Here is a 25,199-nt window from a genome sequence, read left to right as displayed (position 1 = left end):
TGCAGGAAGTCCGGTACAAGAGTTGATCAGCCAGAAAGATCGTTGGGAAAGATTGTTACTATAAGTTGTTTTGGCAGGGTGGGACAGACAGATATGAGGGTGTTGGTGTGATCGTTGCAGAAAATGGGTGGAATATGTTATGAATATTATGAGGGTAAGCGATAGGATATTGATAGTGAAAATTCTGTTCAGAGGAAAGATAACTGCAATTATATCAGCATATGCTCCACAGGCAGGACTGGATGAAGTAGAGAAAGATAGATTTTGGGATTATTTAATACGTGTAGGTGGTACGTGAGATGATATAGTGGTTTTGGAAGGGGACTTAAATGGTCATGTAAGTGAAGCAGCTCAAGGTTATGAAGGAGCACATGGGGGATGTGCATATGGTATAAGGAATGCGGTAGGGGAAAGGATATTCGAGTCTGGGGAGGCACGAGACACGACTGTGTGCAACACATATTTTAGGAAATCAGAGAGTAGGTTAATTACGTTAAGAGTCTGGAGGAATAGCGGTCAGATAGATTATTTTCTGGTTAGGAGGGCTGATAAGAGGTTAGTGAGGGATGTTAAAGATATAGGAAGGGAGGAGTGTGTGCAGCAGCACAAACTATTGATATGTGATAAGAAGCTTAAAGAACGGGTAATGAAAAAGAGGACTTACGTACATAGGAGAAAAATATGGAAGCTGGAAAACCAAGTAGTAAGGAATGTCATCTACAGTGAGATGAGGAGAACGGTGGTTGAACAGGGAGCTGTAGACAGAGGCGTTAATGAACAGTACAGAGCCCTCAAGAACAATCTCTTGAGAGTTACTGATGTATTCTGTGGTTGGACAAGTGGCCCACCAAGACATAAAGTAACTTGGTGGTGGGATGAAGGTGCAGAAGCTGCAGCTAAGAAGAAAAGAAGGCTTTTCTGGGAATGCAAGAAGGGTGGTAACAAGGAGGAATACTTGGCTGCCAAGCATAGGGCTAGAATGAGGTACACAGGGTGAAGTCTGAGTCACAGAGACCTTTACTTGATAACCTAAATCATGGGGAAAGGAAAAATATGATATTTAAGGTGGCAAATCAGGAGAAGAGGGATAATCGGGATATTTTAGCAGAGCAGTGTGTGAAGAATGATGAAGGAGGGTAGTGGTGAACAGTGGGGATATTAAAGATGCATGGGGAGAGCATTATAGCCGGTTGTTGAATGAGGAGTTTTACTGGGAGAGGGACTGTTTGGAGCCAGCAGATCCAGTGTCTGGCCCTTGGCCTTTGATTGACGCTACCACTGTGAGTGAGGCAATAGGCAGGATGCACGTGGGGAAGGCAGCAAGTGTGTCTGGGTTGACTTCTGAAATGTTGAAAGCCTCAGGAGATATAGGGGCGTGGTTAGTCACTGACCTGATAAATATGATTATATATGAGTGTGTTGTCCCAGATGTTTGGTTGAAGAGTGTAACTGTAAATGTGTACAAAGGGAAGGGTGATGCTCTGAAAAGAGGAAATTATAATGGAATAAAGCTTTTAGATCAGATAATGAAGGTAATGGACTGACTTCTAGAAGGTATGATAAGAGAAAGAGTGAATATTGATGAGATGCAGTTTGGGTTTATGCCAGGCAGGGGGACCACTGATGCCATATTCATTGTTCGATAGCTTCAGGAAAAATATAATGGGAAGAAAAGGGATCTCTATTTTGTTTTTGTTGATTTGGAAAAGGCCTTTGACAGAGTCCCAAGAGAGGTGGTGAAGCGGGCAATGAGAAAGCTTGGCTTGGAGGAGTGGCTGGTTAGGGTGGTTATGGCTATGTATGTGGGTGCTCACATCCAGGTAAGAGTGAATGGAGATTTGAGTGATGAGTTTTCCGTGAATGTTGGTGTGCATCAGGGGTCAGTTTTGAGTCCCTTGTTGTTTATCATGGTACCTGAGGCCCTCTCACGTGACTTCAGAAATGGACTCCCGTGGGAGATGTTGTATGCTGATGATTTGGTGTTGATTGCAGAGAATGAAAGGGAGGAAGAGGAAAGATTTAGGAAATGGAGAGATGGTATGGGGCATAAGGGCTTAAGGGTAAATGCAGATAAAACAAAAGTGATATCAAGGGTTGGTGGCAGTACTGTCATAGACGAGGGAGAATGGCCATGTGCAGTTTGCCACAAGGGCGTGGGAAGTAATTCCATCTTGTGCAGTGTTTGTGATAAATGGGTGCAAGAGAGATGTAGTGGTATCAGAGGCAGACTGCAAGATAATGCCGATTTTATGTGTATGGCGTGTCGGGGAGAGCAGGTGGAGACTGTCAGGCATGAAAGGATTAAATCTGCTGGTGAGTCTCTTGAGTGTGTGGAAGAGTTTTGTTATTTGGGAGACATGTTGTGTGCTGGAGGTGGGGCTGGAGCTAGCTCTGTGGCTAGGGTGAGAAGTGGTTGGAAGAAGTTCAGGAAGCTGTTGCCTCTCCTAACATTGAGAGGACTCTCCCTATGTGCTAAGAGGTCTTTGCATGCAGCATGTGTTAGGAGTGCAATGCTGTATGGTAATGAGACCTGCACAGTAAAGGAGGAGGATATTCGCAGGCTCAGACGTAAAGAAATGACAATGATTAGGTGGATGTGCAGTGCATCCCTGCGTGCACGGTCTGGGGGGGCTTTACGATGGAAGAGTTGAGAGGTAGGATGGGATTGGAAAGTATTGGTGTTGTGATGAGGAGAGGTAGATTGAGGTGGTTTGGACATGTGGAGAGGATGGGGGATGATAATTGGGTGCAGAAGGTGAGAGGTGTTAATACTGGAGGTGGGGTTACGAGGGGGTAGACCGAGAAAGATGTGGGATGAGGTCATTAAGTGTGACCTCAGGGTTATGGGTCTGAACAGGGAGGCTACAATAGATCATGCAGCATGGACAGCCACCATTAGGTGACCAAGGCTGACGCATGCAAGCATATTGGAGCCTTCAAAAACGAAAACGAAAATGTATATATGGATGGGATGATGAGAGAAGTAAAAACACAAGTAATGGAGAAGGGGATGGCGTTTGTAAAGAATCGTGATGGATGGAATATCTCAAATTTGTTGAATGCTGATGATGCAGTACTACCTGCAAATACCGGACAAGAAACTGGTAGACTAGTGCAGAGTTTTACTGGTGTCTGTGACAGGCTTGGGTTCGAGTACATTTTTCTGTACCCGAGTTCAAGTACGATTACATTACGGTATCACGAATCCAATTACAAGTACAAGTACTCCGTTTTATAGCTGAACTCGAGTCCAAGGACGAGTACATTTGTGCTGTACTCGAATCCAAGTACGAGTACATTTTACTGATTTAACCTCAATTGTTTTCAGCAGTTTATGGTGTTTATGTAGGTATATATATATATACTGTATATATATATATACAGTATATATATATATATATATATATACGGTACCTACATACATGTAATAAGATAATTTTTGAACAATATCCGTCCCTGCGTCCTGACTTGGCCTGGTTTTGATTATCGCCTTCCCCTCCCTCCCCCTCCATCAGGGTAACAGCGACCATAAAGGTCAAAATGATTCCGGAGTTGAACTGAATGTTCGACTTTATTCATGAGGAGTTTGGGGCAAATCTCCCTTGATAGGCTTGGGTCGCTCTGCCTCTCAGTGACACAGCATGCTGTCCAGGGCTCCAGGCAGCTGTTTTTCACTCCTTGCAATTAGTACCAAGGTGCTAACATATTAAAAGCAGCTTATCAGGAGTTAGTGGGTGTGGCTGTACACCACTTGACCTCAGTGACTCACCAACCCAGGCCACCTGGCCTCTCCAAGGACACACCATTGTTACCCTCACCACTTTTATATATCATGGTTGTACTCGAAAGTACTTGTAAAACTGTCGAGTACTTTGAGTCCAAGTACAAGTACAAGTACTATGGAAATTTTAAACCCAAGTACAAGTACAAGTACATTATATTGTGTACTTAAGTACGAGTACGAGTACGAGTCCATGTACTCGGACCCAAGCCTGGTCTGTGAGTGTCGTGCCTTGAGTGTAAATGTAGAAAAGTAAAGTGATGGTTACTGAGAGAGAAGGTGACTCCCAGTGTGATGTTACAGTAAATTGAGAAAGACTGGGATTGGTGACAGAGTTCAGATACATGGGTACTGTGAAAGAAAAGCGAGGAAAATGTGCAAACGAAGTGGAAAGTAGTGCGACATAAGGAAGAAAGGTAGCTGGTGCAATGAAGGCCTTGATAAGAAACAGAGGCTTGAGAGTTGCAGCTGCACGAGGCTTACATGAAAGCATTTGTGCCAACTTTCACATATGGATGCGAGACTATGGTGTGGCATGAAAATGAAAAATCAAGAGTGAGAGCAGTAGAGATGGGACTGTTGAGAAATGTATGTGGAGTACAAAGAGAGGATAGGATACAAAATAATGTGATTCATGAAAGATGTGGGGTGAGGAAGTCTGTGGACACCAGAATCAAACAGAGTGTACTGAGATGGTATGGTCATGTGGAGAGAATGGGTAACAAAAGAGTGGTGAAAAAGGCATATCTGAGCAAATTTGAAGGAGGGAGGAGGCGAGGTAGGCCAAGGAGAAGGTGGAGGGATACAGTGGATGAGTGTGTGAGGAGGAGAGGTTTGGAAGTCGGTGAGGTTAGGGGACTAACGAGTTCAAGCTGGCTGAATGAATACTGCGAGGAGAAGCACATGATGAGGGATTTGACACCTTTTTAATGGGACAGCATCTGGACTGACTCCAATGGATATGTTTATGTGAAGCTACAGAACACGATGAACGTTTTTGGCATATCAGATAGAGCCAGGATCCTGGGGGCTTGAATGATAAGTGAATGGAAGCATGGTCCACTGGAGTGGGCAAATGGGCTGTCTGGACATTGCTACTCCTCATCCTGCCCTAGGGTGGGAAAGGAGGTCCAGATGATGATGATGATGATGATGAATGGCTAACAGACAATACACTAAGAGGTTACAAACAAAATCTCCAAAAGTGGTATGGTTACTGATATTAGGCATCCATCCCACTGAGGAGTGGGGGTTGGTATATGCTGGAGGAAGGACCAAGATCCTTGATAATCAGAAAATTTTGAACTTTACCATAAGCCTGCTGTGTGAATGTAAAGTTTTACAACTGAAAGTAGAGAACACATTAGTGGAAGGTCAGTTCCTGAAAAAGTTGTACCAGACTTTCATTAAATTTCCAGTTATCAATGCAACTTCTTACATTAAGTAATGGATCACTATACCTTATTAATAAGCTTTAGAGCCTGTCTACCAGCCTCTGTGAGGTGTAGAGTTTGACCATGTGCAATGGCAGAGGTAACTAGAGTAGAAGGCTCATCAAGCAGGGCTGCCTGGGCCTTCAGGAGCTCCAAGGCTGCAGCATTAGACATGTCTGTTGACAGAATAAGATACATCATCATCATCATCACTATCATCATTCCAATCTCATTTCCCACCCAAAGATACAACAGACATTAAAATCCAGAACAAAATTTAAGCTTACAAAGTTTTCAATGTGATAGGTGGGATGCCCACCATCCACTCACTTGATGTAGACTATGTAGTACTGCTTTGGGTGTCTGACCGATCCTCTCTTCCTTCCTTCCTCTTTTTTCTTTATTTCCATCATTCTTTCCTCTTCCTTCTGCCTAAGGGTGACTTTACACTCCCTCTTCTGTCTTTCTCTCCTACATTCTTTCCTCTTCTTTCTTCCTATGGATGACTCTACACTGAGTGACAAGCCAAATGATTTCCTGTATACCAGGATACCATTTACTACACTGGGTAGTAAACATATAACCAAATTATGGCACTTGGTGGTTTAGTGAATGTTAAGGTGCTCCAATCTGATTAAGTCTGTGTAGGTTTATATCCAAGGGGTGGTTGGGGTTTATTGCTCACATAATGCCACTCAGGGATGAGTGAGGCTGATCACTCTCATCTTAAATGCCAGGACCAACTTGCCTAGCCCCAGGCTCCTATGCTCCTCATGGGGCAACATGAAATTACATGATAGATGGATGGATGGATGGACAAAGTTTTGAAAGGACTACTAGAATTCCTATCTATAAAAAATGGAGTGAGGTATAATGAACTAAGAGAAAAAAAGCACTAAATTATCTATTCGCTCGATGCAGTGCTGCTCTTGGGTAACTGCCCTTTCCTTGTTTCTTTCCTTCCTCATCTTTCTATCCTTCAATTTTTCCTCTTCCATCTGTTTATGGGCGACTCTACACTGAGTGAAAAGCCACATGGTTTTCTGCACACCAAGAAACCAATTACCGGGTACTATGCTGGGTGGTAACCATATAACCAAATTATAGCACCTGGTGGTTTAGTGGGTAATTAAGGCGCTCCAATCGGATTGAGCCTGTGCAGACTCATATCCATGGGGAGGCTGGGGATTATTGCTCATGTAATGCCACTCAGGGATGATTGAGGCTGGTCACTCATCTTAAATGTCAGGACCAACTTGCCTAGCCCAAGGCTCCTACATTCCTCATAGGATTAGATGATGATGATGGACCATGCAATCAATCACACATCATTTAAGTGTACAAACTTATATCTCTACCATACAAATACAGCAAAACCATTTGCACATACTACTCTATTTTGCTTTGTAGATGCATTTCTCACTTGATGCAATGATGCCTACTTCTTCCTTCACCATTATCATTCAACTTCCATGTCTATTTTCCTCTCTTCCTACTTCTCCCTTTCTTTCCTGTCACTTTTTATTACTCTTCTTTCCACTTCAGGTGGCTCTACACTGAGTGACAACTCTCATAGTCTACTGTAACCCAGGAAACCATTTACAAAGCTGGGTGGTAACCATGTAACCAGATTATGAAGTGAAATGGAGTCTACTATGGTGTTCCTGTTAACTGGGTGGAGAGACACAAATGTGGCATCCACCCTGGAACCAAACCTCCAAACTTTTCCCCAGATCTTGCTGTGGCGAGGCACTGTCAACCACTAGGGAACATTGGTTCATTGCAAGGGAAGGCCCAGCATGGGTGGTTGCAAGCCTGTGGTTGATAGGTCTGCTAACCCAGACAGACTGGGGTTGATCAACAATGGCAGCAACATCAATAACCACTTCACATCAGTCTTTATTTCCATCAGTGACATTCATAGGCACGAACCATGCTTGTCTGCACTATGAACTCCTCTGATCGTTCCTGTTCACCTGCTTTTCTTAACCCCTTAACCGCGAGGCGTCACTTTCGTGACACTTGGGAGCAAGGGATCATACCGCGGGGCGTCGCTTTTGTGATTCTGTGTTATTTTGAATTCACCCGGGCTTTCAAGTGGGGGCTTGTATCATCTATCAGTACTGACAATGTCCAACACTAGTCAGCACTCCTAATCTCATCTGTACTCCCATCCATTGTTGACAATTTAGCCATTTCTCCCCGTTCTTGACTCCCCTCCCTACCCCCCCTCCATTACCCCATCCTCTCGCCTGCCCGGCCATGCTACGCTAAGTAAATCTTCCCTGGAATTTTTCACTGATTTCATCCATTGAAATAAGCCCTATGTCGTATTCTTATACCAAATAATATATACAAGAAAGAAATCAGGTAAGTGAGAGTGCCATACACCTGGAATTGGCTAATTATCACCTGACAACACCTCACGTGCACTCGTTCGCTAATTTTCGCTGTTTTTTTCCCCTTGAAATATGCCGTATAATCTATTTTCGTAATAAATATACATGTAAGGAGGGAAGGGAGAAGCCTAATTGATATTTACATTCACCTGGAACTACCTAATTTATAATATATTGTCTAGATTTCCTGCCAATCATATCAGTGCTACACAAAGCTGTTTCAAGATTTAACATTGGTAGCTCTGATTATATATCTCCTAAGTAGGCCTCTAATCTATTTTCGTAATAAATATACATGTAAGGAGGGAAGGGAGAAGCCTAAATGATATTTACATTCACCTGGAACTACCAAATTTATAATGTATTGTCTAGATTTCCTGCCAATCATATCAGTGCTAGACTTAGCTGTTTCAAGAAGTAATATTGGTAACTCTGAATAACCCCTAAAGCAGGCCTCTAGGCTAGCTGGCCTGGCCCCTGCGTTATCAGTGTACTCTCATCTTCCGAAGTGAGAGGACGTATGTTTCATCTTGCTGACTTCAAGGCCTTTTTTCACCCCCATGCAAATGGCTCTGTGACCTTTACCCCCAACTAAACCTCGTGTGGAAAGAGGTAAAGGGCTGACAATTGATAAAAGAGTGACTACGATCTTTCTATTGAGTAAAACAGTGCAAGTGGAATTGTAAATAATGTGTAAACAGCAAGTGAAAGTAATGAATGTAAATATACGTGAACAATGGAAAATAGTTTTATAAGTTATTTCAAGTGACAGTGCACAACACAGTGTAAATAAAATAGAAATGTAAATAACGTAAATAAAATAGAGAACGTAAATAGAAATGTAAATGAGTAGTATTATAAGAATACGAGTACATACCCTAGGAGTAATGAAAGTGAAAGTTTCACTCTAGCATGTCTGAATGCTATGAGTTATGAGAGTGAAGATGAAAGTGACATTCACTCTCAATGCCAGTATACAGGACGAGAAAGTGAATGCTACGTATTTTACTGAAAGAAATTGAATCCCTACAGTGACAATAAACTAATACTACTGAAGGAAACTTATGGATAAAGACTGTAGATATATATAAGTGTTATATAGTAATAGAAATATAAAGTGTGAGGGGTTTTATGAATAATAAATGACAGACTACCATGAGCGAACTAGTGCCAGTGCGACGATCAGACGCGCTCGTAATTTCCATTGCTTTCACAGTGTTTTTTTTTTTGAGTATGGATCCCAAACTACTTGAAAATTGTAGAATAGTGTTTATAGTGTTTGTATCTGGCTGTGGTAATCATATTACGGGTTGTTGGGAAGTGTAAAGTGGAGACTTCGTTACCCTACTTCAGAGGTCTCCACAAGTCCTACGGTAACCGACGAAGGCTCAACAATCATTCCAGGAGAAAGCTGAAGGTATGTGCCATAAGCATATGTAATTTTATTATTCTAGGACTAATAACTGATTTTTGGCAAATATTTTTTGAGAGTCTGTCGGAGCCCAAATAACCCCGCGGCACACGCAAGTCATTGGTAAACAAGCCCGCGGTGTAGGGGTTAATGGACTTTCCATGAGCTTCTTATTTTTTTTTTTCTACTAGGTATCTTTTGCCCTCCTGTCATCCTTTTAATTTTCAAATCTTTGTTTTTCATTTTTTTTATTCCAATGACAAAATAGTTTCCAGTTTTCAGAGTAGTTTAAATTACTTTTTTTTTTCTAAATGCACCAAAACTAACCACTTTTTTTTTTTTTTTAATACAATGCATTCACTCTTCCTTTCATTACATGCAACAAAAACACTCCTTCCCCCTCCCCGCCCCCCTGCTCTTTGAACTTCAAAATCATACATGCATGTTTCTTTCTTCCTAGTCAATACTCTTACTTGTAACACAACATACAAGAATAGCATTCATAACCAAATACTCCATACATACAGTACACTTCACAAATTTTTCAAATCCATTTGCTTACAATTCACTGGCCCTAGCTCCTCCAGTAACTTCAGCTCATATCAACCAATGCTTTGTTTCTTAGCTTTTCCATTCTTGGTCTTTAACTCTCATGAAATTGCAAGAACAAACTAGGTATGGTAATATACAAGCAAACACAAGAGACTAAAGTTACATTAGTAGGTGGCACAAAAAAAAAACAAAAGTAATGCACATGGGAAGATACAAAAGAAACCAGCAGTGCATACAGACTCTATCTATCTAGTGACAGATGCCATGATCCTGTAAGGGGTGGCTGTTTGTCTCGAGTTAGCTGTTTTACAAGGTGGAGCCACATAGCATGAACAAAAGCACCAACACATTGTGCAGGAAAATGTCATGGGAGGCATTAAGTTACATAAAGTTATAAATACTGGTGGAGGTACTATCATCAAATATAATCCTGTTATCTCTCCTGCTTTTCTGTCTATGGTCACATTTCTGTCTATGCTCTTTGAAAAATTAGTCCCTTGAATCCAAAGAAAATGACACTGGTGACAATGATCTATGGACAAATAAAGCAATCAGCATCAGCTGTTGTATTATCAAGAGCCTGATTATCAGAGCCTATGGAAAGAGAGGTTGAAGATGTGACAGGATTATTGCTGCAGAGTGTACGTGGTGTTTATTCTTTCATTCATCATCTAATCCAGTGTTGCCCCATGAGAAGTGTAGGAGCCCAGGGTTAGGCAAGATGGTCCGTACATTTAAGATGAGAGTGACCAGCATCACTCATCTGAGTGGCATTAAGTGAGCAATAAACCCCAACCACCCCTTGGATATAAACCTACACCGACTTAATCCGACTGGAGAGCTTTAATTATCCACTAAACCACCAGGCTCCATAATCTGGTTATATGGTTACCACCAAGAGTAGTAAATGGTTTCCTGGTGCACGGGAAACCATTCGGCTTGTCACTCAGTGTAGGATCACCCGTAGCCAGAATGAAGGAGACAGAATGAAGGAGGAAAGAATTAAGGAAACACAGGCAGAAGAGAAAGGAAGGAAAGAAAGAAGGAAGAGACGAAAGGGCAGTCACCCAAGAGCAACACTACATCAAGTGGGTGGATGGTGAGCATCCCTTCCTACCACCAATGGGAATCTACTACAGCTATACAAGATTAGAGATATGAGTGATGTCTAAAGCTATGTGGTCTCACCAACAGTGGCCTGGGCTGCTCTGGGAGAGGCATGTGCAAGCTCAGCAAGAGTGGCTAACACTGAGATGTTCTGATCTGTGGAGGACACATCAAAATACTAGCATAACTAATATCCATTCTACTTGGTACTATTAAATTCAGTAATATTTCAGTACTCGCTGGATCAATTATGTGATGTCCTGGCTTGCACACACACACACACACACACACACACACACACACACAAATACCATCAAAGAAGAAGTACAAAGATAATGCTGAGACCCTTTCAGTCCAAGAGATACAATATTACCTTACTAAACAATTTCTGTTGAAAATTGCAGTTTTTAGAAATTTAAACTTACACATGAGGAACTATTAAACAGACACTAACAACAGTACCATACAGTCATCCCTTAACATCCACGATTTTGAATATCCACAGATGGCTACAGAAAAAAAAGAAAATCTTGTTGAACTCTGCTGACACTGTGACATTATCCCAGGCACAGTTCGTGGCTGTTTTAGTACAGTAATGGCATTATCCAGTGAATGAAATATACTGTAACACTCTTCTTTTTGGAGGGAGCTGGGATGAGCACAGTAGTCAGAAGATGCCATGCAGGAGTACACTATTCATTACTTTTAACTTTTAGTGTTCTTGTATTAAATAAAGTACGGTAGTTGTTTAGTGTTCTTGTAATAAATAAAGTGGTTGTAAACATGCACATAGGGTTTTTCTTTAGTTATATAAGGAAATGGGGTGACCAGAGGTGTTTTTAAGGGGGGGCAGCAGATATCCGCGAATTTTTAACATTCGCAGGTGTTTCTGTTACCTAACCACCGCAGATGTTAAGAGATGACTGTACTTAATTAACAACCAACAAAAAAGTATTAAATAACCTTCCAAGTCATCCGTCAGAATGGAGTGTGGAAGGTCACTACCAACAGTGGGAATGTCCTCCTCCTTGGAACTCTTGCTACTCTCATTAACATCAGGTCCACCTTCAGATATCTGATGGACAGAGGCAGTCTAGGATAGTACATACATTAGAGTATGAACGGTAATACTGGTACATGAGTTTCTGCATATAGGCTAAGGGTAAAATTTCTCTACATCAAGTTGCCTTAGTTTTAACAAAACCAAAGACATTTTTACTGATATGGTATATCAAACCAAGTGCTTCAGATTAAACATAAATGTACCATATTGCTGTACTGTACATAGGATTTAAATCTTTCATAAATCAGTTAATACACATGAACCACTCTTCAAATCTAAATCCATACCTCGTACAGAACAAGTGTAGTGGCATTAGCAAAGTCATTTTAATGATATTATTAATTTTGTTGCTGGCCATATATGGATAAGCAGTGCATCTGAATAACTGGATATAAAATTCTTATGAGGCATGTTCAGAATGTATCTAACCTTATGCTCTAAAAAATTAAACAGCTAACCTGTTGAGCTAGGACAATAATCCTTCACAAAGCAGGCCCCTTCTGACTTGACAGACATAACCCAGTGTTTTTCCCACTGCCTGAAACATCTTTTCAAAGTTGGTTCTCAGTATCTCCTGCCAGTGCTTCAGTGCATTCACCATGATCTCAAATATGAGCTTGGGGAATTAGCAAAAGTCACACGGAACCTTGTCTGGTGAGCAAGGTGCCTGCCAGACCTGCAGGATGTTGTGCTTAGCCAAAAATTCCTAAATCAGTTGAAAAGAAGGAGCAGAGGTATTGTCATGGTGCAGCTTCCAACTTGCCACTTTCAAAAGGTCTGGTCACTTCCGCCGAAGATGACAGATAACACTGAGGTAGTAATGTTTGTTGACAGTCTGACCTTCTGGTGCGTATTCGTGATGCACACCATGGTTGTTGGAAAAAAAAAAAACATTTCACCTAGCTGCAGACCTGTCGTGCTTTTTTTAGCAGAAGCGACCCTGCATGCTTCCACTGGGACAATTTTGGTTTGGATTCTGGGCCATACCCATACGTCCAAGTCTCATCTCCAGTGATATCAGCCTTCAGAAAGTCTGGATCACAACTTGCACACTCCAACATGTCTTAAGCAATGTTCATTCGCAGAACTTGTTGTTCACGTGAAAGGAGCTTTGGAACGAATTTGGTGACAATTCTTCGCATACCCAAATCATCTGTTAAAATTTTGTGTGTTGATCCATTAGCAACTTCTCTGACAGTCAACTGATGATTTCCCACGACCAAATCGCAGACTTCTTCACATATTCAGCTCTCCTGCTTGTTGATGGTTTCCTAAGACACTGATCACTCTCAACTGACAGTCAGCTATTTTTTAAGTGTTTGCACCAGTCCTTTATTTGTGTAACTCTCACGGTTTCATTCTCCAAAACTTGCTGGATCTACCAGATAGCTTCAACTTGGATATCACCTAGTTTTTCACAAAATTTATTGTAGTAATGTTGTTCCACTTTTTCAGTTGTGACGAACGCAGGAACGCAATGAGCTTCAGGCATATGTACATGAACACAGGCTTACTGACAGCCACTAAGTTACTCATGGCAGCTGGCATCAATCACACTTGCACACAAAGGTCCTAAACTGCACTACACAAAACCCTACCGCTATTCTCTAACTGGTTGGTGAGAAAAAAAATGAGGTTGAATACTTTCTGAACAGACCTCATATCATTTCTCACAAGCCAAACAAATCCAATCCTGGGTCACTGAAAACATTGGTTCACAACTATACCACTGGATTGCACCTCCCTTAGCCTATCAAAAAAACAGTAATGAAACAGGAACAATATACTGACCTCCTGGACCAGCATCTCCTGAGTGTGGACCTCTTCAATCTTTTCCACTCCAGGTATTTCCAAGCCGCCTCCGAGTGCAATGTTCTCCATGCATATATCATCATCATCATCATCAACATCGACATCTACTTCTTCACTAACACCATCATCATCATCATCATCATCACCATTATCAAAGCCTTCCTCCTTCACAATAACACCACCCTGCATATGACAGAAACTTACATTACTTGGCTATCACATGATATGAATACTGCATTAAATTTATCCACTCTTCAGATGTGGGAAAAGACTTGTCCTGTGTTCACTGATGTATCAAATCCATTTACAGACAATAAATCCCTCATCAGAAAATTCTTGGGTATATTTCAGACAGTTCTGCCTGCAACTGCTGATATGCATCCCTCTTATCCAATGCTTTGACTGAGAATAGTACTATCAACATTATGCCCACTGTAATAATACAAAAGCTGGAAAAAGATCATAAGTTTTTATTTCTTTTTAAGCTGAAGTGAAAAAATTGTGAGCACTCTATTACAAAGTCAGCCTTCTACTACCTGCCAGCCCCAAACAGACAAAATATGTTCTTTTATATTCAAAATCTCATTATTTATCTCTCTTTTGTGGACATTCAACTATTTCATTTAAAGTACTGTACAAATGGCTGGGGAATGGCTGGGAAAAGGAGGGAGGTGAGAAGACAGGAAGAAATCAGTAGGATAGAAGTTGTGGAAGCAATGAAGAAAGTTAAATTGAGGAAAGCCCCAAGAATTGATGGAGTGTGTGGTGAAATGTTGAAGCATGGGGGAGAGATAGAAGTAGAATGGATGTGGAAGATGTGCAGATTGGCCTGGGAGGAAGGTAGAGTTCCGGAGGATTGGAAGTCAGGTATAATTATTCCCTTGTACAAAGCTCCCTACGTGTCATCAAGTGGGTTGGTGAAGGGTTAGTGCCCCTTCCTGTAAAACAAATAACTCAGAGTCAAATGGCCACCCCTAACGGGATTATGGCATCAGGCAATAGATAGATAGATAGACAAAGGAAAAGGGGAAAAAGAAGTGCTCATAGGAGCATTTGTCTTCTTAGTACAATAGGAAAAGTGTATGGTAGGATACTTATTGACAGAGTTAGGGTAATAACAGAGGAATTAGTTGGAGAAGAACAGGGAGGCTTTAGGAAGGGAAGAGGTTGTGTAGATCAGATATTCATTCTTAGATCTTTAGTGGAAAAGTTTCTAGGGAAGGGAAAGAAGTTGTATGCGGCTTTCGTGGATTTGGAGTAAGCATATGACAAGGTGGATAGACAAGGATTGTGGAAAGTATTAAGAATATATGGAGTAGATGGGAAGTTGCTGAATGCTGTGAAGAGTATGCATGATGGTGCTAAGGTTGCAGTTCGTGTGGATGGTGAACTGAGTGAATTTTTCTCTTTGAAGGTTGGGTTGAAACAGAGATGTGTCATGTCTCCATGGTTGTTCAATCTGTACATGGATGGGGTAAGAAAAGAGGTACAAGGTAGGTAGTGGATGTTGGAGTGGCCCTGGTGAGAGAGGGTAGTGTTTGGAAACTCCCTGTACGGTTGTTTGCAGATGATACTGTGTTGTTGGGCGAAGACAAAAGGGGGCTGCAAGGCTTGGTGGATGAGATTGGGAGAATGAGTAAGAAACGGAATCTAAAGATGAATGTAGGGAAGAGTAATGTGATGGTCTTTGAGAGAGGTGAAGTCAGTGAATGTACAGCGAGGTTGGATGGTGAGGAATTGGAAAATGTGAGTATGTTTAAGTACTTCGGTAGTGTGACGAGTAAGGATGGAGGTTTGGAGGGTGAAGTGCTTGAAAGGGTACAGCAGGGAAGAAAGGTTGCTGGTTCCTTGAAAGCAGTGATAAGAAATAGGGAAGTGAGCATGGAAGTGAAAAAGTTACTACATGACAGTATTGTGATACCAACTCTAACGTATGCAAGTGAAGCTTGGACGTTGTTGGAAGGGCACAAGTCAAGAGTGAGAGCAGTGGAAATGAGTTATTTAAGAGGAGCCTGTGGAGTCACATGGAGAGACAGGCTGACAAATGAGGATATAAAGGAGCATTGTAGTGTGGATGTGGAGGTGGTTTGGCCATATGGAGAGGATGGAGGGTGAAAGACTGACGAAGAAAGTGTATGTGAGTGAGGTGGAGAGGGGGAGAGGGAGGGGGAGGCTGAGGATGAGATGGAGGGATGAGGTGGAGAGGTATATGAGAGAGGGAGGTGTGAGTTGGGAGAAGGGCAGTGAAATGGTGGGGGACAGGGCAATGTGGAGGCAATTTGTTTGTGGCCACCCCGAACGGGATTGAGGAATCTGGCAATAGATAGATAGACTGACTTCAATTAAGTGTACAAAACTGAATTTCAGATGGAATATGCATATCATGGATGAGCAAATGAATTTAGATAATTAGATGTTATAGAGAACATTGGTGTAGCATGCTAAACAATTTTTATTCAGTGACTGGGTAAATGGAAGGCATGGAAGATAATGTAAGATGATGACTATTATAAGCATACTGATGAAGCTACAGAAAAATATGAGAGAGTATGAGCATGATTAAGACAGAATAACGAGGAGGAGGGGAAAAAAAAAATCAATATCAGGTAGCAAGCACAATGACTTTTGTTAATGTCACTCAAAATGACATACAGGGTACTGAGATTTGACACATGATAAAAGTGTACAGAGAACTTTGAGAAAAAAAAAAATACCTGTAATATGGCAGCAACATCATCATGTCCATATTCTACTGCCAACTGCAGTGGTGTTTTGAAAAATCTGTTGGAAGATATGAAATAAAAGTCAATGATTGTGATTCCTTAAAAATATTAATATATCAGCATTCTTACAGGAACAAAAATTATGTTATGAAATCATCATCACTCTCATCTTAAATGTCAGGAACAACTTGCCTAGCCCCGGGCTCCTACGCTCCTCATGGGGCAATGTAGGACTGGATGATGGATGGATGGATGAATATAACAACTGTCCCAACTTAACTCATTTTCTCCATACAGAGGAAACATAAATCACTGGTTAACCCAAGGACTGTGACTTACTTTATAAATGCCTAATGGATGACCACAACTTACATCACATGAATGAAGGGAGAAAAAAAATAAATAAAAAATAAATAATTTCTTACATTTATAAAAACTTGAAATACTGTATTATTCTGTGGTGGCATCTATACCATCTTGCTACTCATTCTTCCTTCTTATCCCTCCTCTTTGCTTAAGTTGTATTTTTTGATGCAGTCTCCTCATAAATTTGAATCTTGAAATACCCACCCTGATTAGTGGGGGACGGGGAAGCTTACTCACATATTAAATATGTCCTTTCATGTCATCATGCTAAAAACTGTCTATGAAAAAAAAAAAAAAAAAAAAAAAAAAAAAAATTGTCACCACTGGACTGAAACCTTGCAATTTAACCCTCCCAGGCATGAAGACGTAATTTGCATCCTTTGGGTGTTTTCTGGTAAAAGCACAGAGACCCGAATTGCATTCCAAAGCAGAAAAAATTTCATCCAAAATTTTTTGGCCAATTTGCGTCAAATTTTGGTGCGTCCTGGCAGGCTAGTCTAGCGTCCAAAGTAAATACTTGGCAACACTATTGGCCCTCTCATGGGGCAGTGCGTATCAGTAATCCTCAGTATCTCACCACCGGCCAGGCTGAAGGGTAGCACTATGTCTGTCGTCCTGTCAGGACTCTAAAATATCATAATAAAATACATGATAGCTAGTAACGTACATATGTAATCCAGAGGTTAGTTGAAAGTCATGTCTAGGGCTGGAGGTACAGGCAGAGGAAAAGAGAGTTTTTACCTCACTTGCGGGCAAAAATATGCAGCGTGCTAGGAGGAGTATTCTACCTTTGTCGTCCATTTACAGTACTCGAAAAGTATTGGACATATCAATTTCCAGAAAGAACCATGATAAAGGACATAAAATTCTATGTATGTACATGAAATAACAATGAACATCTTTGATCAAAATTCATTATTACATAGGCACGAATATAACAGTTACTATGTGCCCATGATGAAAGTGCAGCACGTGCATGGGTACCCAATAGTTTTATGCAATTTACTTGGAAACTATGAGGCACATGAAAAATCTGTGGATACCATGAGAAAGCCCATTAAATTCTACACAAGATGATGAAATAAAAACATAACCTCTGTAAGAAAACATTTGCGCTAGAGCACTCTCAACAAAAAATCAGTTACCTGTACGAAATGACTTTTAGTTTTTAACTATTTTCTTGAAAACTAAAATCATGTCAAAATGCCGCAAACTTTATTAGAAACCTGATGAAATTCTCTTTCTAAACATCAAATAACAATTTTTGGTATGACAGAAAACATTTGAGCTATGATGTTGGGAAGTGAGATTGACATTCTGAAATGCTTAGTCACACCGGCCTAATGTACTGTACTTCTATTTGTACTTTTTTTTGTTTTATTTGTTTGTTTATTGGCTAGAACAAACATCGGCGAATAAGATGATGTATACTCAGTTTTTTTTATCGAGGAAAAGATGCACTTGACAGGTTGGTGATGACTGGCTGAATGCAACATTACTGCATAATCTCCTTACTCGTTAGCATTATTAATTGACAGCATATATCTGAGGGGGAAATTTGGGTTAGTAAAAGTTATTCAGACATGGTGCATTCAGCCAATCATCACCAACCTGTCAAGTGCATCTTCACCTCCATAAAAAAAAACAGAATATAGTCTTTATGGTAATATATATATATATATATATATATATATATATATCAATATATATATATATATATATATATATATATATATATATATATATATATACGTATATATCAATATATCAATATATATATATATATATATATATATATATATATATATATATATATATATCAATATATATATATATATATATATATATCAATATATATATATATATATATATATATATATACCGTATATATCAATATATCAATATATATATATATATATATACCGTATATATATATATATATATATATATATATATATATATATATATATATATATATATATATATATATATATATATATATATATACCGTATATATCAATATATATATATATATATATATATATATATATATATATACCGTATATATCAATATATCAATATATATATATATATATATATATATATATATATATATATATATATACAGTATATATATATACCGTATATATATCTATATATATATGTTTAGGTGGCAAAAATATGGCAAGAATACATGTTTTCGTAGGCACGTGGGGGGGCTGGGAGAGAAGGGGGTGGAATAAAATTGTGCGCCAGAAAACTTACTGAATGACTAAACTATGAGATTCACCAACTTTACACTAAACATACCCACACCTCAACATGTTTTCTTTCATATAAAGGGAGTAATACTGATTTTTGATCACGGTAGATTGTGTGTGTGTGTGTGTGTGTGTGTGTGTGTGTGTGTGTGTGTGTGTGTGTGTGTGTGTGTGTGTGTGTGTGTGTGTGTGTGTGTGTGTGTGTGTGTGTCCATAACTGTTCAATATATACATGGATGGGGTGTTGAGAGAAGTAAGAAAACGAGTAATGGAGAGAGGAATGGCACTGGTAATGAATAGAGATGGATCGAATGTTTCAAATTTGTTGTATGCTGATGATGTAGTACTACTTGCAAATACCGCACAAGAACCTGGTAAACTAGTGCACAGTTTTGCTGATGTCTGTGAGCGTTATGCCTTAAGAGTAAATGTAGAGAAGAGTAAAGTGATGGTTACTGAGAGAGAAGGTGACTCCCAGTGTGATGTTACAGTGAATGGAGAAAGACTGGGACTGGTGAGAGTTCAAATACCTGGGTACAGTGATAGAAAAGAGAGGAAAATGTGCAAAAGAAGTGGAAAGTAGAGAGACACATGGAAGGAAAGTAACTGGTGCAATTAAGGCCTTGATAAGAAACAGAGGCTCGAGTGTTGCGGCTGCATGAAGCTTACATGAAGGAGCGTTTGTGTCAACTTTAACATATGGATGTGAGACTATGTTGTGGCATGAAAATGAAAAGTCAAGAGTGACAGCAGTGGAGATGGGACTGCTGAGGAATGTATGTGGAGTACAGAGAGTTGACAGGATATGAAATAATGTGATTCGTGAAAGATGTGGAGTGATGAAGTATGTGGATCGAAGAGAGTGTACTGAGTTAATATGGTCATGTGGAGAGAATGGAAAACAACATAGTGGTGAAAAAGGTATATCTGAGTGAATTTGAAGGAGGAAGGAGGCGAGGTAGGTCAAGGAGAAGGTGAAGTGGCATGGTGGATGAGTGTGTTGAGGAAGAGAGGTAGGAAGTCGGTGAGGCTAGGGGACTGACACGAAATCGAGCTGGCCGGATGAATGGTGTGTGAAGAAGGGCATGATCAGGGATTTGGCACCCCTTTTTAATGTGACAGCATCCAGATTGACACTATGTGAAGCTACAGAATGTGGTGTATATTCTTGGTGTATCAGATAGAGCCAAGATTCCGGGGGTTTCAATGATGAGTGAATAGAAGCATGGCCCATTGGACTGGGCAGACTTGGACTGTCTGGACATTGCTACTCCTCACCCTGCCCTAGGGTGGGAAAGGAGGTCTGGATGATGATGATGATGATTTTTTGTTTAACACCACAGGGGATACATGAAATCCTAATGCTGCAGTTTACTGGCTAAGTAAAAGCCTGTTATTATAACTTACTTGTTCCTGACATCAACCTGAGCACTGTGCTTGAGTAGAAGCTGAACTATGGAAGTGTGTCCTCTGTCACATGCCCAATGTAGGGGAGTCATTTTCAACTGAAACAAAATGACTAGACATTATATTGAAATTACCCTGAATTATTAAACCCTTTCAGAACAATGATACTTTTCTGTTCTTGCCACTATTAGCTGATTTAATTAGAGTGGGAGATATCCGTATTATCGGAGATGCTAATATTAGTCACTATTTACTCTTCTGCAAGATGATGACTTTCTTATATTACTCATTCTACCCTCAATGGGCCTTATACAGAGCAGTACTGACACTTACAGATATACAATGCTATATGCTGATAATACTGAGCTAATGAGACTGTGCATACTGAAGATGTTCTTTCTTTTACTAGCTAATGCATACATGAAAACACTTATCTGGCTATCACAAGTCAACTTACTTCAGTTAAGGGCAACCTCTCCCACTGAAGAGTTAATGCCTACCTTCATTAACCCTTTTCAAAGGTTGGGGCACACTTACTGTACGAATTTATTCTTGCTAATGCTAAATAGTTGTATTCTTAACTCTATAAGAAAGCATTCTAGGTACACTGTACTGTACACAGATCAACCATCTTGTTTACCCAATGGCTGCTGATCAGGCAGTTCCCGCAGGTTGCTTCTTTAGGGTTCAGGTTCCTCACTAACAGGTTCTTCACTATACATAATTGCTAAATTTATCTATATACAGTACGTCCTATTATTCGGCATCTATGGGACTGGGCTGATGCCGAGAAATTGGATTTGCCGAACAATCAAAAAACCTACCCACTCAGTACCTTAAATACATTGGTGAACACAGTCATCACCACTAGTGGTATTACAACTGTGTTTAGAGAGAGTACTGTACTCTGTACAATACTGTAATCAATACAGTAATATACCTGAATCTGAAATATATATATAAATTAAGGAGCATTTACAAGTGTAATGACACAGTAGGCCTACAAGTCAGATAACACTTCCTGGATGGCCGAAATGATACCGAATACTGCAATCCCTCCACTAGCCATTGTAACAGAACCAAAGGCATATCCGGAAAGTGGTCCCGTCCGGAAAGTGGGCCTCTGACTGCTAGACTGGTACTTATGGTCCCTAACCCAGCCTAACTTTGAAAGCCACCTAAATAACTCCCTACTGGACATGCATCGCACTTATTTAAACCTACTGAAGACCCTATTCACACCAATAATGGACATAAAGCATGAAATAAATGAAAAGGAACCAGAGAATGAAGAATTTGAAGTATGGAAAATACTTAGGCCTAGCAGTGTACAGGGTACTGTACTTACAGCAAGTCTGTGGCCACCTCCTCCAACTCTCTAAGGCTCTGGTAGTTGTGAAAATGCTCTTGAAGCATGTACAGTAATCCAGTGTTGTGCTACATTTAATTCTTTGCACTGTGAGTTATAACTGTCTAACACTGCACATTCTTCTTAATTGAAACACGCCAGTTTCAACCGCCACTTTGCACTCCACACTCACTCCACATCCGTTGCACTCTAAATTCTAATTTCTTAACACTGCACAACACTATAAATTCCCACGTGGTCTACTGGTGAGGTATTGCGGTTTATTCACTGTTTATTCATAAAAAACGAGCACGTGCGGCATCGGTTACGATGAACATCTTCCCTGAAAGAACGTTAGGCAGTAACGGGACAGGGTTGCCAGATCTGAACTCGGCCACATTACCAAACTCCTCAATTTTCATTACCAAATTTAACTTTTCATTACCAAATTCTTACAGGAAGCATTTATTCTTCACTAATTATATATACATCTGGAAATACATGTAATCACTCTTCTTATAAATAACAGCATGTTGATTATTTTCATGCTATGTAGGCTAGCCTACTAATCAGAGAAAGCAGACAATCCACCATCTCCATCCTGTGTATCCTCATACATGTGAAAAATCCATTTGGTAATGCATCATTCTGATTCATTACCAAATGAATTTTTCATTACCAAATTGGCCCATATTTGGTAATGAAAAATACCAAATGGCAACCCTGACAGAGGAGGGGGGAGGGGGGAAGGAAGAAAGGGATGAAGGGTCCATGGTGTAAAAGCTGTTCGGTGCAGCGTGGCAATATTAAATTACGGGAGGGGAAAAAATTGGATTTGGGGGGGATTTTTTTTTTTTTTTTTGTGGGGGGGGGGGGGGGGTTGTGAAGGTCCAAGCCCACAATGTCCAGTAAGTGGGGTGTCCGGAAAGTGGGAGTCCGGATAGTATAAGGATTACTGTATTACCTACCAGCTCAGTACATCATTTGTATTGGTGAACACTGTCATCACTACTTATATTAGTACAAATATGTTTGGAGTGAGTACTGTACACAGTATTTTTCCAAACAAAATAAAATAGTCGGAAAATTGCATAAAATAAACTGGAGAAATATGAATTAGTACGTTCTTTCTGATGAAAGTTAAACGTACATTTAGAGGTCATTCTTTTGTTCGTTTTTGTTTACATGTGAAAGGGTGAGTATTGATGCAAACAGTAATGTATTCCATTAACCCCTAAATAACCTCCGGCACTTAACAACCCTATACAGGAAGGCGTCAAGAATGAGCGAATTTCAAGAATTAGCAAGGGGGCTTGGAACGTAACCCTCGCTAATTTGGGGGGGTGGTTACTGTACTGTATGATACTGTGCAATAGTGTAATCAGTACAGTACTATACCTGAATCTGAAAAATATAGAAACTAGTGAACATACAGAAGTTTTTGAAACATTAGGACTACAAGTCACAGATAACACTTCCTGGACTGCCGAGATGATTCCAGACATCTGCCGAACAATCACAGATTTTCATAAATGGGACTATTTCTCAAAACTGCCGAAATGTTGGATCTACCGAATAATCACCTGCCGAAAAATAGGACTTTTACTGTAGATCTTCCTAAAGTCTTTTTCTCCATGATTTCATTATTTCTCAAAAAATAGGTATGTCCATACATCGGTGATGTGCTTAAATGATGATGATGATGATGATGATGATGATGATGATGATGATAATAATAATAATAATAATATTATTATTATTATAGTAATAAAAAAAAAATAATAGTAATAATAATAATAACAATAACAATAATAATAATCTGTAGTAGGTGGGGCCGCTCACCATCCACTCACTCGATGTAGTGCTGCTTTGGGTGTCTGCCCTTTCCTCTCTTCCATCCTACTCTTCTGTCTTTCTTTCCTTCATTCTTTCCTCTTCCTTCTGCCAATGGGTGACTCTACACTGAGTAACAAGCCAAATACAGTAAGACCTCATTATAACGGACTAATTGGGGCCCAAGCCATTCCGAAAAATGTGAAATTCCGATAAAAGCGACATCTGGACTTCCCCCTGCTAAACTGGACTTTTTCCAATATATCAGACATTAGTCTGAATCACATGACCAGCTTTTACACTGTTCTGACTACCACTGCTGTACTGTACTGTGTTATAACTCCACTTCATTAATCAAATGGTATAATATACAGTATATAATAATACCAGACTATCTATCTATCTATCTATTGTCAGACGCCACAATCCTGTAAGGGGTGGCCATTTAACTTTGAGTTATTTGTTTTATGGGGAGGGGCACTAATCCTCCACCAACCCACTTGTTGACACGTAGGGAGCACGTATGGTTTGGTTATATGGTTACCACCCAGCACAGTAAATGGTTTCTTGGCTTACAGGAAACCATTTGGCTCATCACTCAATGTAAAGCCACCTGTAAAGGAAAGAAAAGCAATAAGAAGGGGCAAGAAAGATGGGAGAAATAGGAAGAGAGGAGGGCAGACAAAGAAAAAGAATGATAAAGGCTAAGGAAGAAGTAGGCAGCTCTACATCAAGTGAGTGGATGATGGTCATGGGCATGATTATTTAAAATGATTATGATCTGATTTTGATTATTCCCCTGAATATTTTTGTGATTATGATTTGATTACAATTAATCTATTTTATTTTTTCTGATTATGATTTTTTGACTGTGATTAGATTTTTCTTAAACTTTTATGATTATGATTATGATTATAATCATATTAAATTGTGATTATTTGTTAAATTTAAGATCATATTATTATAGTGATTATGATTTAGGTTATTTTTTATGGAGGTAATAAATTTTTCAAAAAGTATTTTAGTGGTGATTCATAAGATCAGTGGTAGCAATGCATACTATACATTCTCCATAACTGCTAATTCAGCTTTCTTTTTATGAAAATAATGACCATTTTAAATCAATTTTCAACTCGTGTAATAAAAAATATACAAATTGTAAGGTTTTATTAGTTATGGTAACACCATTACTGTTGAAAAATGTCAGATTCTACAAATGTGCATCATATAACCTAAATGCACTAACTAAAAAATATATTTCACGCTCAAACTAAAGATACTTCAGTCTGTAAATTAAAAAAAAAAAAACATAACTGCAAAAACATACTGATATGATGGTATCACACAGAAAACAAAATATAAAAATGGTTTAACTTAAAACTAAGCTTGGATTCATATCCTCACTGACAGGCAAGTTTTAAAAAGTTCATAACTGAATATGCTTGTTGCATTTGATAAACATCAGCTCCTCAGAGCGGACATTAGTCATTCTACAGCACTCAGGTCGAATGACTTTTCCAGCAATGGAGAAAAGTCTCTCAACTGGTGCTGAAGATGATGGGATGCACAGATAGCAAAGGGTTAATTTTGTGAGTTCTCGGAATGTCACTTGATTCTGTTGCCAGAAGAGAAGGGGATCAGTTTCATCATCTGCTGTTGGTTGACGCAGAGAAGATTCTACCTGTGACTGAAATGATGACGAT

At 39.7% G+C, this 25,199-nt stretch overlaps 1 protein-coding gene across 1 annotated transcript in view; it reads right to left on the bottom strand.

Moving 5' to 3' along the window:
* The window catches only part of Atac3 (Ada2a-containing complex component 3), a 72,936-nt gene that overhangs the window by 10,607 nt on the left and 37,130 nt on the right, over nucleotides 1-25,199 (bottom strand). Inside the window, exons 7-12 of the mRNA XM_080267695.1 lie at nucleotides 20,316-20,413; nucleotides 16,273-16,339; nucleotides 13,538-13,741; nucleotides 11,647-11,758; nucleotides 10,765-10,839; nucleotides 5,242-5,390 (exon numbers count right to left, since the gene is read on the bottom strand). Coding sequence (XP_080123821.1) covers nucleotides 5,242-5,390; nucleotides 10,765-10,839; nucleotides 11,647-11,758; nucleotides 13,538-13,741; nucleotides 16,273-16,339; nucleotides 20,316-20,413 — 705 coding nt within the window. The remainder of the gene's footprint in view (nucleotides 1-5,241; nucleotides 5,391-10,764; nucleotides 10,840-11,646; nucleotides 11,759-13,537; nucleotides 13,742-16,272; nucleotides 16,340-20,315; nucleotides 20,414-25,199) is intronic.

This window comes from Coenobita brevimanus, chromosome 24 (assembly GCF_032717465.1).
Source record: "Coenobita brevimanus isolate Jiangsu-jjx chromosome 24, ASM3271746v2, whole genome shotgun sequence".
NCBI classification, from domain to species: Eukaryota; Metazoa; Arthropoda; class Malacostraca; order Decapoda; family Coenobitidae; genus Coenobita; species Coenobita brevimanus.
The sequence above is the reverse complement of the archived record's forward strand: the minus strand, read 5'-3'. Positions and strand labels throughout refer to the sequence as shown.